At 39.0% G+C, this 18,249-nt stretch overlaps 2 protein-coding genes across 25 annotated transcripts in view; one reads left to right on the forward strand and one right to left on the reverse strand.

The window, feature by feature from the left end:
• LOC139537721 (disks large homolog 2) overlaps positions 1 to 18,249 on the reverse strand; it is a 337,098-nt gene that overhangs the window by 184,546 nt on the left and 134,303 nt on the right. The gene's annotated exons all lie outside the window — the stretch shown is intronic.
• Positions 1,765 to 15,494, forward strand: LOC139537723 (gamma-aminobutyric acid receptor subunit beta-2-like). Its single transcript, XM_071339372.1, has 4 exons — positions 1,765 to 1,954; positions 3,141 to 3,385; positions 5,806 to 5,946; positions 8,727 to 15,494. Exons 1-4 carry the CDS (start codon positions 1,780 to 1,782, stop codon positions 9,075 to 9,077), a joined length of 912 nt encoding a protein of 303 aa, XP_071195473.1. The 5' UTR covers positions 1,765 to 1,779; the 3' UTR covers positions 9,078 to 15,494.

The raw sequence follows: 18,249 nt of genomic DNA on the forward strand, positions 1-18,249 counted from the left end.
CTACGGGGCGATAGTCATTTAGTTCAGTTACCTTTGCTTTCTTGGGTACAGGAACAATGATGGTCATCTTGAAGCATGTGGGGACAGCAGACTGGGATAGGGAGAGATTGAATATGTCCGTAAACACACCAGCCAGCTGGTCTGCGCATGCTCTGGGGATGTGGCTGGAGATGCCGTCTGGGCCGGCAGGGTTAACGCGCTTAAATGTCTTACTCACGTCGGCCATGGATAAGTAGAGCCCACAGTCATGGTAGCGGGCCGCGTCGATGGCACTGTGTTATCCGCAAAGCGGGCAAAGAAGGTGTTTAGCTTGTCCGGAAGCAAGATGTCGGTGTTCGCGACGTGGCTGGTTTTCCTTTTGTAGTCCATGATTGCCTGTAGACCCTGCCACATACGTCTCATGTCTGAGCCATGGAATTGCGACTCCACTTTGTCTCTATACTGACGTTTTGCCTGTATGATTGTCTTACTGAGAGAATAACTACACTGTATGTATTCTGCCATATTCCCAGTCACCTTGCCATGGTTAAATGGGGTGGTTCGCGCTTTCAGTTTTGCACGAATGCTGCCATCTATCCACGGTTTCTGGTTAGGGTAGGTTTTAATAGTCACAGAGCGTACAACATCTCCTATACACTTCCTTATTAACTCAGTTACCGTATCAGTATTGTCGTCAATGTTATTGACTATCGGATGTCAATGTTATTATTATCGGAGACTACCCGGAACATATCCGCATGATAAAAACAATCTTGAAGCGTGGATTCCAGTTGGTCAGACCAGCAGTGAATAGTCCTTAGCACGGGTACTTCCCATTTCAGTTTCTGCCTATAGGAAGGGAGGAGCAAAATGGAGTCATGATCAGATTTGCTGAATGGAGGGTCGGGGAGCGCCCTGTAGGCATCCCGGAAGTTGGAGTAGCAGTGGTCGAGTGTTTTAGCAGCGCGAGTACTACAGTTGAGGTGTTGATAGAACTTTGGCAGCGTTTTCATGAAATTTGCTTTGTTAAAATCCCCAGCTACAATTAATGCGGCCTCAGGATGTGTGGTTTCCAGTTTGCATAAAGTCCAGTGAAGTTCTTTGAGGGCCATTGTGGTATCAGCTTGAGGGGGAATATACACAGCTGTGACTATAACCAAAGATAATTATCTTGGGAGGTAATACGGTCGCCATTTGATTGTGAGGTATTCTTGGTCGGGTGAACAAAAGGACTTGAGTTCCTGTATGTTATCACAATCAAACCATGAGTAGTTAATCATGAAACATACACCCCCGCCCTTGTTCTTCCCGGAGATATATTTATTCCTGTCTGTGCGATGAACTGAGAACCAAACGGGCTGTATGGACTTAGACAGTATATCCTGAGAGAGACGTGTTTCCGTGAAACAGAGTGTGTTACAATCTCTGATGTCTCTCTGGAAGGTAAACCTCACCCTCAGCTCGTGAACTTTATTATCCAGAGACCGAACATTAGCGAGTAATATACTTGGAAGTGGTGGGTGGTGTGCGCGCCTCCTGAGTCAGACTAGAAGTCCACTCCGAGTACCTCTTCTCCGCCGGTGATGTTTTGGATCAGCCTCAACAGGGAGTGGGACCCTTCAGGCAGACTTTGTCAGGCATACTGTAGGTTGTCAACCATATACTGTAGTGATAGCCTCTGGAGGCAAACGTAAAGCAAAGTAAAATCAATAGAAAGTTATTCTGCAACAAGCCCAGCAGACACCCCACCTGTATGTCCAGTATGTTAGTCTTGTGTCGTCTTACGTTAACCACGTCTATATGTTGATCTTTCTCCGTGTAGGATCCTACCCCCGACTCTCCCTCAGCTTCAAGCTGAAGAGGAACATTGGCTACTTCATCCTGCAGACCTACATGCCCTCTATCCTGATCACCATCCTTTCCTGGGTCTCCTTCTGGATCAACTATGACGCTTCCGCTGCCAGAGTGGCTTTGGGTAGGGACTTGTGTGTCATGGATTTGTCATGTGACCAGTGACTAAGCTAATGACAACCTTAGCCAAAGCAAAGTTTGAGGCATGGTTCCGTTAGCGGGAATCCATAGTGTAACACTATGTCATAAAAATACAGGATGTTGTGCTGTCTTTAAAAAATATATCTATATTGGTTTTGAATCTAAACTGTAATAGTCTCACCTTACATTGCCAAACTATATTCACTTGAATTCAGGAAGCAGAAAAAATATTTGTTTGTTTTATGTTGGAGTTTCACTTTAGCTTTTTACCAACGCCAATGGAGAAAAAGGCATGATGTAGCAGCATTGCAGAACACAACAACCGAGACGCTTCCTAAAGGAGAGTGATGGATGACTGAAGTGATTTGTTTCCACTTTGATTTGAGTGCCTCTGCTTTTTTTGTTCCCCTTTTTTTGGAAGTCAACATTTTCTCGCTGTCATCCCTCATTACGTAAGTCTAGACCATGAGGTCCGTGGTGCGTGGGATGTAGGAAGATCCCCTCTCTCTCACCCCTCCCTCTGGCTTGCACCCTCGATAAGAGCAGTACTCTCCCTGATTGGAGACTGACCTGCATTTATTTCTCCAAGAGGGAAGCATGTGCGGGATTTAATGAAAACCAGAAGTAATGCTTAATCATGGAGTCGGCTGGATAGGGAGTTACAGGGTCAACCCAGATCAGACCTCTGTTTATGAATCGTTTGACCCTGTCCTGCTTTCAGGCATTATAGGCACTAACTCTACAACAAATACAGGTGTGCGAGGTGCATTGCAATTGTGTATGGATGCAATGCTTAGTTTATATCAGAATCAGAGGTGGACAATAAAGAATGTCATAACAGAATGCATGCTGACTCAATGTCAAAAAAAGCTAGAATAATCTGTCATATTAAAAAAGTTGAAACAAGACATCAGTAAGTTTCAACATATAAATAGAAAACACCAAAGTCCCTTTTAACAGTGAGTTGACCTCCAATTTGACTGTCACGACTCATTGAACAGAAATGGTAATGAAAGCTAGCAGGGGCTTTCTTGTCAGTCACAGCAGCCTACTCAGATCTGAGGTCAAGGTTGAATTTCTCTCTCTGTGGGAGTCCTCTGCTAATGAGGTGGATTGTTGGTCTCCTGTGATGATCTGTGATGGTGATGATGGGCAGGTTATTTTCCCAGGAATCACCACTGTGCTGACCATGACCACCATCAACACTCACCTGCGGGAGACCCTTCCCAAGATCCCCTACGTCAAGGCCATTGACATGTATCTTATGGGTTGCTTCGTATTCGTCTTCCTGGCCCTGCTGGAGTACGCCTTGGTCAACTACATCTTTTTCGGCAGAGGACCCCAGCGCCAGAAGAGAGCGGCTGAGAAAGAAGCTGTCGCCAACAATGAGAAAATGAGAATGGATCCAAACAAGGTACAGTAGACACCATGCACCTACACAGCATTTTCCTGTACAGAATACCCAGTATTTTAAAGAGTAGCCCACTGGATAGATGATACAAGTTAGGTCAGGCCTCTCCATCCCTATTCCTGAAGAGCTACCGTCATGTAGGTTTTTGCTCCAACCCTAATCTAGCACACCTGATTCATTAATTAGCTGTTTGATAAGCTGAATCAGGTTAGTTATAACTGGGGTTGGAAAATCTACAGGATGGTAGCTCTCCAGGAACAGGGTTGGAGTGAAAACCCACAGGAGGGTAGCTATCCAGGAACAGGGTTGGAGTGAAAACCCATAGGAGGGTAGCTCTCCAGGAACAGGGTTGGAGTGAAAACCCACAGGAGGGTAGCTCTCCAGGAACAGGGTTGGAGTGAAAACCCACAGGAGGGTAGCTATCCAGGAACAGGGTTGGAGTGACAACCCACAGGAGGGTAGCTCTCCAGGAACAGGGTTGGAGTGAAAACCCACAGGAGGGTAGCTCTCCAGGAACAGGGTTGGAGTGAAAACCCACAGGAGGGTAGCTCTCCAGGAACAGGGTTGGAGTGAAAACCCACAGGAGGGTAGCTCTCCAGGAACAGGGTTGAGTGAAAACCCACAGGAGGGTAGCTCTCCAGGAACAGGGTTGGAGTGACAACCCACAGGAGGGTAGCTCTCCAGGAACAGGGTTGGAGTGAAAACCCACAGGAGGGTAGCTCTCCAGGAACAGGGTTGGAGTGAAAACCCACAGGAGGGTAGCTCTCCAGGAACAGGGTTGGAGTGAAAACCCACAGGAAGGTAGCTCTCCAGTAACAGGGTCGGAGTGAAAACCCACAGGAGGGTAGCTCTCCAGGAACAGGTTTGGAGTGAAAACCCACAGGAGGGTAGCTCTCCAGTAACAGGGTTGGAGTGAAAACCCACAGGAGGGTAGCTCTCCAGGAACAGGGTTGGAGTGACAACCCACAGGAGGGTAGCTCTCCAGGAACAGGGTTGGAGTGAAAACCCACAGGAGGGTAGCTCTCCAGGAACAGGGTTGGAGTGAAAACCCACAGGAGGGTAGCTCTCCAGGAACAGGGTTGGAGTGAAAACCCACAGGAAGGTAGCTCTCCAGTAACAGGGTCGGAGTGAAAACCCACAGGAGGGTAGCTCTCCAGGAACAGGTTTGGAGTGAAAACCCACAGGAGGGTAGCTCTCCAGTAACAGGGTTGGAGTGAAAACCCACAGGAGGGTAGCTCTCCAGGAACAGGATTGGAGTGAAAACCCACAGGAGGGTAGCTCTCCAGGAACAGGGTTGGAGTGAAAACCCACAGGAGGGTAGCTCTCCAGGAACAGGGTTGGAGTGAAACCCCACAGGAGGGTAGCTCTCCAGTAACAGGGTTGGAGTGAAAACCCACAGGAGGGTAGCTCTCCAGTAACAGGGTTGGAGAGCCCTGCTCTAGGTAGTGAATCATCTTTGTGCGCATTTAGAAAACATTACTACATACTTGATAGAAATATGACTTATCATAAATATTCACAAACGGTATAATAATTACACGTGTAGTATTTCCTGTATCGTGAATCACTGTACTAGTTGTTCCTGTCCAGTCTGTTTTCTTAACTTCACTATTTCACTGTGAACACACACACACACATTCATTTTAACGCTGACATTTTCAGATGAAAGCAGTGCCATGACTTGACTCTTCAGCTTACATGAATTTGATGTTTTCTCTTTTTCGTCTTCACTTTATGAAAGTGAATTTAATTATTGAAAGGACTGACTGTGAAGACAAGCAAGGTAATCATGATGGGGAATAGTTTCACCACTTCAAATGGGGGGGGGTTGGATTAATGCTACTCTGTCTTACCGTCAAGGAGAACAAGCCTTCATGAGCCTACATCAGTCCTGTGAGAAATCCAAATAAGGCGCTTTGCCATCTGAAACACAGGCAGATAGAGCACATCTGTCACTGTGTTTTTTTGTCCAAATGAAATGGAATGAAAGGCCAGGAACCCTTTAGAACCCATGGGAGAGCCTAGAGAGATGTGAAGTGAAGAATAATGTGATGTGTATTCATTCTTCCTATTACATTTACCTGTTTTGTAATGTACCAAAAGCTTTTCTCTTATCTACATGGTAACTGGGTCAACTCAATGAACTCACGGTGTATCAGGGTCTGTTTTCAGGTTGACTCATACAACAGAAAAACTTGCTTTGGATAGAGATTTGGATGTTGTGGATTTCATTTAAATAAAGAGATGAATAGTAGTTTATTGTTGTATTCAACTTTGAGTAAAAGACACACTCAGAGTTTAAAAAAAATATAGTTACAGCAACTGCCTCTCTGACCATGGTTACATAAAACATAATTGTCAATTTTGTGTTGCCTCTCCCGGCAGCTGACTCAAGTGAGCATAATTATTTTTTATGCTTGCAGTGGTTGGTGGGAAATGTAGTTCAGAGAGACGATACTCTGTATGCCAGAATGAAACAGAGGGATATTGACGCTCATGACTCGATGTGGGAACCAATCTTTGTGGACGATGCAGCGATAGGACTAGGCGAGGAAAAGAATAAGGTACTGGATTAACAACTGAGAGTGTCAACTTACAGTACAACGCAATAAATATTTACAACCCAACTAGAGTCAATTTTATAGTTTGACTTATTAAATTGTACCTAGAGTTTCCATCACCATCATCATTATCATCATCGTCGTCCTCCCCTTATCCCTGAACTCCACTTTTAGACACTGGTTTGCACATTCTAAACAAATGTAAATGTTGTGTACGTATCTGCAGTACTCTATATGGTAACATCTAGCAAATATCAGGAAGGGATAGCTTCCCGTTTTGGTGAATACATTATACGTATCAGTAGCTATGTTTCCATCCAATTGGTGACAGATTGTCATGCTAATATTTTCACATCTGCATAAAAACAACATTTTCCCACCAGAGATGTATTTGCATCAAATGTACTTGTTTACAGATAAAAGGCTGTGCGTGATGATGTATTGCACCTAAAAATACATTTTGCGGTTAAATTCCCATGTACCAAAGAGAAAATACAAGTTAGAAGGGTTTCTATCAGTTTTTCAACTGTACTGATGGTTTTCTCACTAACAAATGTGTGTTATATTCTTATTTAACTACCACCAGGGGCGGCAGGTAGCCTAGTGGTTAGAGCAGTGGGCCAGTAACCGAAAGGTCGCTTGATCAAATTCCTGTCCTGACATGGTAAAAAGCTCTTGTTCTTCCCCTGAACAAGGCAGTTAACACATTGTTCCCCGGTAGGCCATCATTCTAAATAAGAATTTGTTCTTTACTGACTTGCTTAGTTAAATAAAAGTTAAATGTAAAAAAAAAATATATATATATATAGCGAGTCTGCTCACTCTGGTATTTGCACGTGCGCTCTAGCCAACAGCTCGCAGATAGAGTGCGTGTATAGCCTACACTACATGATGAGATATTATGGACAAAAGAACGATATTATGTTTATTTGTCAAACGGCAGCCAAGCATCGATGATCATGTCACCAGAAGAAGACGCTCAATATTTATTGGAAACCTACCCTGTGAAGTTCATCACAACTTATTTCATCTGTAGCATAATAAACTGCATGCTTCCCCGTGAGTTTTCTTCCATATGATGGTTATTATATCAATATTTGCGCATAAAAACGTTTCCACTGACATTTCTCGCATAATACATTTTACAGAAACAAAAAGATCCCACCTTGCCTAGCATATTTTGTTTTGTCGACATTTGTAAGTTGACCGACAAATGTTCTCTTTCCATCAGGCCTGTCATGACATTTTTTATCTGACGTATTTTACTCGCATAAAAACCATTGGATGGAAACCTGGTTAGTGTGTTATTAATTTCGGAATATTATGATATGGATGATTAGGTTGTAATACAGATGTAGAATCTTAGTTTGATCACCCTGTTGCAGGAGCATTTTCCAGGAAATGTAAAACTTGTAGTGTGTTTGAGGTTTAAAAAGGCTTCTGAAATTTGTAATTTTCACTTTGAGATTTCACACATTATTTTCCAATGTATCAACCCCAACAAACATGAACGTAAATTATAATTCACATAATAATTCACATTTCCTGTTGCTGCAGGATTATTTTTCTACTGTAGCAAACTGGCACAAATTAAGATCCTACATCTGTAAGGTCATTATATTGTTGGTTCTGTGTTCACCATGAGAATGACTAAAATGTCCCCTTACCCTCTCTATCCTCCCTCTCTACCATACATTATTGTTTAGACCAACACTGATGTTGTTATCATCTGTTATCTCCATCTTTGTTTACACTTTGTGTTATATCCGTTTTTTTAGTCATCCAATTCTAGATTTAACAATTGTGCCTGCTATTTTGTTCATTCAACTCAACATTGTCAGTGAGTATAACTCACTGCAAAGCAGTAAGTATAGTATGCCTTTCACATTCTAGGGACCCACAGCTCCCTTTTACCCACATAAACATGGGTTTATCTGTTTTTTCAAGTTTTGTTTGCATGCCATCCCACATTATGAACATATTTATGTTAAAAGACAATTAGTACTTATAACGTATAATTATAAACTGTGTTAACACTACAATATAAATATGATATGTTGTTTTAGACACAAAAATAATCTAAGTCACTGAATTCCTTTCTAGAGTATAAACTTAAGATATATTCCATTGATATTCATTTGTCATTTTAAGATGTATGGGGTAATAGTTAGGACAGGGTGAGTAAAGCAAAACAAGTTGTTTTCTAGAACAAATACAGTATGTCATCCCAGATTTAACATGAATTGAGTTCAGGGGCTCTCACAAAAAGACAACTTTGGCGGATACTAAGTATTTTTTTAACTGCCCGCTTTGGACTAGATGTGTCAATGTGTAGTTCATACATGTATAATCTATGAGCAGAATTACTGTCTTACCTCAATTAGCCACGAAATCCCTAGTTTGAAAACGACTGTTTTTTGCACCATTTTCACTACATTTTCCCCCACGTGGGCCAGCCCCCTAGCAATTCGAGTTCAACCAATGAGCTTCAGCTCCTTGCCATATGAGTGACAGCTAGAAAAAGGCACATGATGCAGAGAGAGAGAGAGAGAGAGAGAGAGAGAGAGAGAGAGAGAGAGAGAGAGAGAGAGAGAGAGAGCGAGAGCGAGAGCGAGAGATGACATTGTGCACCTTTCAGAACTACTGGCTAAAAAAGTATACAAAAGTACAGAATAATCTCTTTAAGTGATGTCTTGGTATGGATAGTGAAGACATTAAGCGTTAAGTTGTCCATCCATTACATGTAGCATAACTAATAATGCATTTAATTTCTCACCTTGTAGATGGACCCGCATGAAAATATTCTACTGGGCACCATAGAAATTAAGAATGAGATGGGAGCATCGGAGCTGACCCTTGGTCTCAGTGACCCCAGGAGCACCATGTTGACTTATGACAGCTCCACCCTGCAGTACCGCAAAGCAGGGCTGCAGGCCAGGCACAACTTTGGACGCAACACCCTGGAGCGCCACATGCCTCAGAAGAAGAACCGGCTACGGAGGCATGCTTCACAGCTGAAGATCAACATTCCCGATTTGACTGATGTAAACTCTATCGACAAGTGGTCGAGAATGATCTTCCCCACTGTCTTTTCTTTGTTCAACATAATTTATTGGCTCTACTACGTCAACTAAATGGACTTCAGCAAGGGCAGAACTAAACAAACAACAAAGCTCGTTTTTCTCTGAATAGTTATCATTTTGCTGTTTGTTCTTGCAACACAAGACTGAATTACTAAAACAAAATCAGGACTGACTCCATTTTACCTTGGAACACCTTAATTGCTGGCTAACACATGAAAACCTTAGAGGAGAGAGAGAGATTCAGAACATATACTCTATGGTGCCTGTACCAGAGTTTTTGTTTATAATTTTACAAGTAGAATATTTAGTGAATTTAGTATTTTATAATTTTTAAATGTTTGTTTGCATATATTTGTATGTTTTTAAATTTTAAAATCTTTATATATATATATCTATCTATCTAATTTGTTGCCAAAACATAGTTAGAAATATTACTGATATATTGATTTTTAAATATCTCAGACCACAAAGACACTCCTTAAAACAGTTACAAGCATGTTCAGGGCAATCTTTTCTAAGATTCATTACTTCAAAGATGTAATGTTATTTATCCTAGAATTTATTTTGTCTTTATATTGTGAAGTTTCACTTTTTCATAGTATTAATATATTAAGTAATAGTAAAAGGGTTTTACGATTAACCAACCTTTTCTACCTTGATATAGTTGATAAATCATATGATTTATTTTGAAGCATTATTTCAGTTCTATGAAAGTGTTTGATAGTGTAGTAGATACTATTTTAGACAACAGAAACAAGCATCATTCCAAACCTTGACAGAAGAAACTAGAAAGTACAGCTTATCGGCCGTTGACATTGAATGCTGTAGCACAGCTAACAGATAAATGCATCACAAAGCCTTTGATTCATGATTTGACATTGTTTTCTTAAAGTATTCACTCAGAAAAGGTACAGAATATTAACTTGAACTGAGAAGTTGAATATATTGCAAAAAATGAGAAGAGACTGAGAAAGAAATGGAGAGAGAGAATGTTGCATTAGTCATCAAAGCAGTTTAAGAGTCAGTGATAAAGTGATAGATCATGTAGAAGATCAAATATATCTTGAAGAAAAATACACAAACTTGTATCTGAAAAATTGTCCTTGTCCATTTCGGTCCTTTGTTCACATATCCGGAAGATTACAGGATAATATGATGTATTTGCTCATAATTGCTCTTCACATGGATATACCGAAACGAACATTGGCTCTAGTTTGTTAAGAAACATCAGATAGCATCTTGTAATTCCTATTCCTAATGACATTGAGCCAGCAGTTAAGGATTCTATGATAGGCATTTCATGATGCATCAAAAGCCAATCTTTCCTATCACTATGATGTGTAAATATCTCTTGTATATGACTATTTAAAAAGTCATGATATCTATCACAGTTCCAGTGAGGATCCATCCAGAATTAGGCCATGATATAATTATCTTCAGGAAGCTGGAAGGGTTTGAAAACAAAGGTTTTGAGCAGCTCCACACACTTTGGATATTATACAATGTCATTACTGCCATTTCTTTATCAAATATCCAGGTTTTGATAATAACTATACAAAACAAAGAGTATGATAGAGAGAAAAGGCTGCTCTGCGAGCTGGCAAGAGAAACCACAATGCACGAAAGCACAATGCTGCTCCAAATCTCAATTGAAAATGGACTGTCGTCTTACGTCTTAAAATAATATGTTTCTTTCTGGTAATCCATTCATTACTCTACTTTCCTTCCAAATGATTACTATAAGTATACTGTAATAATACTCCTTTCCTGTCATTGCATTCCATTAATTCATTAATCTACTTTCCTGCCAAATGATTACTATTAGTATACTGTAATAATACACCTTTCCTGCCAAATGATTACTACAAGTATACTGTAATAATACTCCTTTCCTGTCAATGCATTCCATTACTCTACTCTCCCGTCAAATGATTACTATAAGTATACTGTAATAATACACCTTTCCTGCCAAATGATTACTATACGTATACTGTAATAATACTCCTTTCCTGCCAAATGATTACTCCAAGTATACTGTAATACTACTATTGTCCTGTCAATGCATTCCATTACTCTACTTTCCTACCAAATGATTACTACAAGTATACTGTAATAATACTCCTTTCCTGACAAATGATTACTATAAGTATACTGTAATAATACTCCTTTCCTGCCAAATGATTACTCCAAGTATACTGTAATAATACTAATTTCCTGATAATGCATTTTTACTCTAATTTCCTGCCAAATGATTACTACAAGTATACTGTAATAATACTCCTTTCCTGCCAAATGATTACTCCAAGTATACTGTAATAATACTAATTTCCTGATAATGCATTTTTACTCTAATTTCCTGCCAAATGATTACTATAAGTATACTGTAATAATACTCCGTTCCTGTCTGGTTGTTTACCTTATTATTAATACTCCATGAAGGATCACCCTATGGCAACACTGCCAGATGTAGAGTCAGCATTCAATGTAAATTAAGAAACGTCATAAACATTTTGGAAACCGAAACACACAGTAGTACATCGTACAACTGTTGCATGTACCATGTTTGACCACTGACTTTGTAAAACAACATTTTGCACACAAACAGATCCAAAAGCCATAGTGTCTGTATAGTAGGTGGTGCAACACTTCTTGGTGCTCTTGAGACTGCTCCCTCCAAACAGAGATATAGTTACAAGAGAGAGACTAGAACATTACAATTTGTCTCGTATGTTTCTTGAAAATGTATGGAAACACACAGGGATAACTGCACAAATATTATAAATGATTTATTAGTGATTTCTGATCATTTTAGTGTTTGGTGACTCCCTTAGATGATCGGTAACAATTAAATATAGAAAACAAGCCCATGAACATATGAATTTTCATTACATGTAGATGTTGTGACATCACCTCAAGTGCAATTGCATGTTTTCAACATAAGTGGTATTCACCCCAAAAAAAATCGTATTGCATTTTTTCTTCTAGCTTCTTTACATCGGCATGCTCTTTTCTCAATAATATCAATGGAAAAAAGGCCACTTCCTTCTCTTTTTTGATTAAGTCTTCTAACGCTTACTTTTACACAATCCAAACAAAGGTAGCCATCGCACTCTTGTTGTGACGTGATGAACATCATTTACATCATCAACAAGTAATGGTTGAAAGTAAAGGGTTCGTTTTGGATTTTTTGTGTGTTTGTGTTTTTGCAGTGTTAACATTCTATTATGGTTTGAAGTGATGATAGAAATACAGCGTACTTATTGTTAAGATAATGATTATAAAGATGAGTGATACAGGATAAACATGAGACTACGGCTGGAATTCAGTCAAACCCACACAGCAGAAAGACATTATACATTTTTTTAACATACATTTTCTGGCAGAAAAAGTAAGGAAAAGGTGCATTTTTACAAGACATGACCTAAGTGATTTTACCACTCATGTGGTTTTCTGCGGTAAAGGTTTGATTGAATAAACCCTTAATAACCATGCATACTAAATATGCCTATTTAACCAAATCTATATCTATATAATGATTTGGTTATTTGGGCTATTTTTACTTTTCACTCATGTTTAATTTATCATTACAATATTGTGTTTGTGTAATTTATTTATATATACTCATATGGCCCTATATTACATTTTGTTTAATGTTCACTCACTCTATTTTAAGATGTTACCAGATTATCTACATGTACATTTGTAGAAGCTTGAATATGATTAATACATACATTGATCTACAGAAATGTCTTGATATTGGTGTTGTACAATTTTTCACAGGGTTGGGGTAGGGCTTTAAATACTGTGTTCAAAAACCTGTTTCTTGGTGTACATATAATATATTGTTAGTAAACATCAATTGGAGCCTGAAATTCCTGTAAATAGAAGACTAAAATCAATTTTTAACTTACTGATTTGTACTTTACTGTAAGACGAATGCAAAGTCATTTCATGGTTTCAGCTGATATGACAACGATAATGTAAATATTTTGAAGAGTACCACTCGGTCACTTAGTAAAACAAACATTTGTTTTCATTGTGTTTTAATGACTCAAATCAGAATGTCTTTAGGTTTTGCCAAATTGTAAAGTATTATCAAAGGCAAGAATGTAGTTGATGTAATTTTGCAGCACATGCCTGAGGTAGCTGAGACATGTAAGCAGGAGTATAAGCATTTATAGTTCCACTGATTGGAAAGATGCACATACATGTGCACACACACACACACACACACACACACACATAAACCTACGCACGCACGCACGCACGCACGCACACACACACACACACACACACACACACACACACAGGTCAAGTATAAAGGAGCTTAATGGGACTCTAATAGCTAGCGTTAAGTCACCCATCTCAGGTTCGCACAACTAACCAGTTCACTACTGAAATGTTACAGAGACGTATTAATCTGCCCAGTGATGCTACAGTACAACTGTTTGTTGATTTATATATTTGCAGTGTATTATATGTATGTGTGTGTTTGCGTGTGAGAGTGTGTACGTATGTCAGCCAGTGGGATGTTTTAAAAGCACATCTGTAACTGGCAAAATGTTGGCTTCATAAAATGGCTTCACTTTGAAAAATGTGTTTGTACCTCACAGCACTTTTTCTTTCATATATTTTTATATTTCTATAGTCCTATAAAAAGATTCTTCTGAATGAACCATCTTGGTGACAGTGTATGTTGGCACACACTCACAGATGAAGCCTTAGTATCCTGACCTGCCCTGGGCAGTCCCTCTAGTGTCACATCAGAGAGCAGCAAACCCCTCCCTCTTCTTCACAAAGAGCACCTCCAGAACAAGATCTATACTGAAATCTATGAACCTATGAATAATGTGTTTTTAATACAAGAAAACCTGTGGAGAAAAAAATTAAATAAATATTGTATATAGTTCTGAATCTATGAATTCACATGTTTATTGCCGCTGCTGTTGGGAGTAATCTATGATGTGTCCATGTTTATTTGTCTTCTCTGTAGGCTTCTGATCATTTTCCTGTTATTCATCCATTAATCTAGAATTCAGCTTCTGTCCGTCAGTCTATCAATCTGCTGTATCATTATATAGTTTCCTATTTTGTTACACTCTGTATGAAGTTATGGTATATGGTATAGCACAATTTAGTCATGCATACATGCATAAAGAGAAATGAGGGTAAATGCCCAGTGTTCTCACTCCATTACATAGGCCTACATAGATGTTCAAGTTTTCCACTTGATTGTTTGATGGAAAAGCTTTATTTGAAACCCTGTAGAACCACTATCCATGCCTTTATCATTTTACTGTCTGTGAGATTCCTACCTTTTGTTCTTTACCTGCCTCCACCACACACACACACACACACACACACACACACACACACACACACACACACACACACACACACACACACACACACACACACACACACACACACACACACACACACACACACACACACTCTTAGGAAAAAGGGTTCCAAATGGTTTCTATGATTGTCCCCATTGGATAACCCTTTCGGGTTCCAGGTAGAACCATCTGTAGAAAGGGTTCTATATAGAACCACTAAAGGTTCTACATGGAACCCAACAGGTTTCTACCTGGAACCAAAAAGGATTTACCTGCAACCATAAAGGATTCTTCAAAGGGTTCTCCTATGGAGAAAGCCGAAGAACTCTTTAAGGTTCTGGATAGCACTTTGTTTTCTAACAGTGCACCCTTTAACAGACAAATGTATGTTACGTCTAAACATACTCAGCCTCTGTATAGATGCAACTGCAGGCATGTGGATAGTTTGGAATCAAAGCTTATTAATATCAGTATTCAAAGTGTAGTGTTTTCACCTCACATTCCTTCCTGTAGAAATATGAATAGTGTTTTCACCTCACATTCCTACCTGTAGTAATATGAATAGTGTTTTCACCTCACATTCCTACCTGTAGTAATATGAATAGTGTTTTCACCTCACATTCCTACCTGTAGTAATATGAAGAGTGTTTTCACCTCACATTCCTACCTGTAGAAATATGAATAGTGTTTTCACCTCACATTCCTACCTGTTGAAATATGAATAGTGTTTTTTTATCTTCTTGAGAACTTTAATTGTTTTTGTAACTTTCTTATTTAAGAATTAATCGTTTAAAATCCAATATGAGTGGTACCTTGTTACCTTTTCTCTGTTTTCCCTTACGAACTGAGTGGAGTGGATGACTTCTATACATACCACCTCACTGGCTAAATTCATAAGAGTTGAAGAAAAGCGTCATGGCAACATGTTGACAGTGAACAATTTGTGTGATGAAAGATATTTTCTATAAAAAACAAATACAATCTTATAAAGAAATGATATATATGTATACACATTTATAAATATATTGCAGCCAATCTCTGCGTGTAAATATTAACAACTGTTGACTAGTGTGTGGTTCTTGAATTTGAAATAATGCCATTATGAATAAACAATATAATTACTGAATGTGGTTTTGTTACAATTGAGCGCTTATTTGTGTTTTCAGATGTAACGAAATAAACCTCTGACTTTAGTCCTATCAGCAGCAGTACCAGCCTGTCCAGGTCACTAACCTTACACTTAACTCATATCTAATGACATTACATAGGTCATTCAAGATCAACTGGATAGAGCATAGCATATGAATTACAGTACTTGTCCACGGCCATGATAATGTTAGTTTATGTAATTGAGTATTGGTTGACTCTGTACTGTGAAAGAAAAGTATGCACAATTTGCTTTAAGTATAGAAATATATATGCCAGCTATATTTGGATGCATCTGTAAAACCATATGTGCATCAGAGCCAGTAGAGCTTTGTTTGGTGTCCCCAAGCGAACGGTTTGAAGCCATATTGTATAGACACCTTGTGATACTTCCTATTCATTGGAGCGATAGAAGCAGTTTGATGATGTGTGTGATTTATGTTTATCTGAAAACACTTAACGGATCAAAACCTGCACATGTTCCCCAATGACTGGAAACATACAGAACCATTAAACCAATCATGTTATTGCTTGAATTCCAAATTACCTCCCAAAAGAAACACATATTTGATACATCTTAAACCGATCTTGATGATAGCAGACACAGACTTGGAAAAGTAACACTGTTAGTTTTTTCCAGGGCTTGATCAGGGGAACTATGTACATTATAACATCCACATGCTCTATCCCAGCTTGTGAACTAGAAATCCCTCACAGAGCCCATTCATGTCTAATGAAAATGGGGGAAAGCATTTCAGTCTGATGGAAAAAATTATGTAGTCACAGAGTGTATGCACTTTTCAGAAAGAACTAGAAGGTGCAGTGGTCCGGAAGCCTAAGGGAACGTTGTTGTATTTTGTTAGAATGTGATGAAAAGGCTGGAACGGTGCTAGCTGTACATTTAAACCTAACTGAAGGGTAACCTTCAGCATGAAACACCTCAAAACCTATTCCTTTCTTTGAGGATCATTCAGCCTCCTTTCTAATGGGTGAAGTAACTATACATGTGATGCAACAGCCACCATGTCACATTCTCACCAGTGGTATAGAACTCTGTTAGAAACATTTTGAGAGGTGATGCCCACACCCCCACATGTAGATTTAATAGGTTTATACACATACAGTATGTGACTCGTTTCAGGAAACTAGGAGTATGTTGCACGTAACTACTTCACAGGAGAGGCATTTGAACGTAAACATTTTGTTTTTTCTAAATTCGTTTTTGGGCAAAAAAGTATTCTGGAACGTGAACTTTCATGTGCTTTAATAACAAACTTGTATTCCATCCATAAATACAAATAAAATTGTGAAATTACAAGTCTAGTTGGTTTAGCCACGGAAAAAGACAGGGACCTCGCTAAATAGCGAACGTTAGCTTGCTGGCTAGCTAACATTGCGTGTACGTTATGATCTGTGTAGTAACATTATTTGAATCAGAAAGCCATTTGCATTGCTAGTTAAAGCCTAATGTTAGTTAGCTAACATTGAACCTAGTTGGTTAGGTCTTTAGCTACCTGCAGATTCATACTACAGCTATGCCAATGTGTACATGTCTAGACAATAGTGACCCATCCACTTAGCTAGATGTGGCTGGGGGGTGATTACAGCATTTCCTTCACATCACCCGTCAATTTAGTGCGTCGGGTGAGTGTCATCTAATAATTATAAAATATTTATAAAATATTTTAATCTGGACACTTTCTGTTTTTGATATTGCAACAATGCAAGAAACCATTTCACTGTACCGTTTACAACTTCTGTATCCTGTGCATGTGACAAATAAATGTCAATTTTATTTGATGTAGTGTCCAGCTGCAGTGTATGATATACCATTTTCTAGCTCTGAGTCTCTACTTTTATCACATATGTGACAGACCGGCTCGATTCGGTCTGTTGTAGCAAAATCTGAAATTGAGTTTTTTACATTGGATAAAAGTAGAGACTCAGAGCTAGAAAATGTTATATCATACACTACAGTTGAGGAACAATGGGAAAGTCATTTTGCTTTGAAAGTTGATAAACTTGTAACTCCACTTTTGAGAAAATGGCCTTTGAATGTTTTGTTACACCTACTGCAGAGCTCTTCTTTGTCTACACCCATTCAGCATCGTTCACACCGTCTTAAGCCTTAGCCCCACCCATCTCTTTAAGGATTCACATATGAGGTCATGTACTAAACAACCAAAGATTTCAAGAATAAAGGCTGGTTTATACTATGTCTATCGACAGTTGTCGCAGTGACATCATGAACATTCTATTGTCGTACAACGTCAAGCTTGTTGTTGTCATTATGAAAAAGTATAAACACGACAACTACAGGCTGCATAATAGCCTGGTGTTCCAAAAAAGTGTAACTGGTGTATTTTAACACCAATTAAGCCACCTGTTTAAAAATGAATTTAGAATATGTTAATCTATCAAACCAGGCAACTAAAAAGCAACTTTCTAAATAATGTTTTCCTTTCTAGCTTGTTAGCTGGCTAGCCAGTTCAAATAGTGACCACATCATATCGCTCACAACTTCTTCACTTTAGCTCAGTTGTATACATTTTTACAGGATAAAAAACTCACAAGAAATCATTAGTTACAAGTTAATGGCGAGCCAATTACAGAAAATAGCGTATGGTTGTGAGTGTGATGAAATAAAAGCTGGGCATTCTACCGGAGAATTTTAAAACTTGGACACTGTCTCATTGGCCTAACGTCTCTGGTAAACACATACTGTATCAAATAAT

The sequence above is a fragment of the Salvelinus alpinus genome, chromosome 13 (assembly GCF_045679555.1).
Source record: "Salvelinus alpinus chromosome 13, SLU_Salpinus.1, whole genome shotgun sequence".
Taxonomy (NCBI): domain Eukaryota; kingdom Metazoa; phylum Chordata; class Actinopteri; order Salmoniformes; family Salmonidae; genus Salvelinus; species Salvelinus alpinus.

What these genes read in the sequence shown, in the direction of transcription:
- LOC139537723 (XM_071339372.1), top strand. Translation starts at nt 1,780, where the DNA reads ATGTTGATCTTTCTCCGTGTAGGATCCTACCCCCGACTCTCCCTCAGC. An exon ending in TGAGAATGGATCCAAACAAG is followed by an intron (nt 3,386 to 5,805) that starts GTACAGTAGACA and finishes TTATGCTTGCAG; the next exon opens with TGGTTGGTGGGAAATGTAGT. An exon ending in TAGGCGAGGAAAAGAATAAG is followed by an intron (nt 5,947 to 8,726) that starts GTACTGGATTAA and finishes CTCACCTTGTAG; the next exon opens with ATGGACCCGCATGAAAATAT.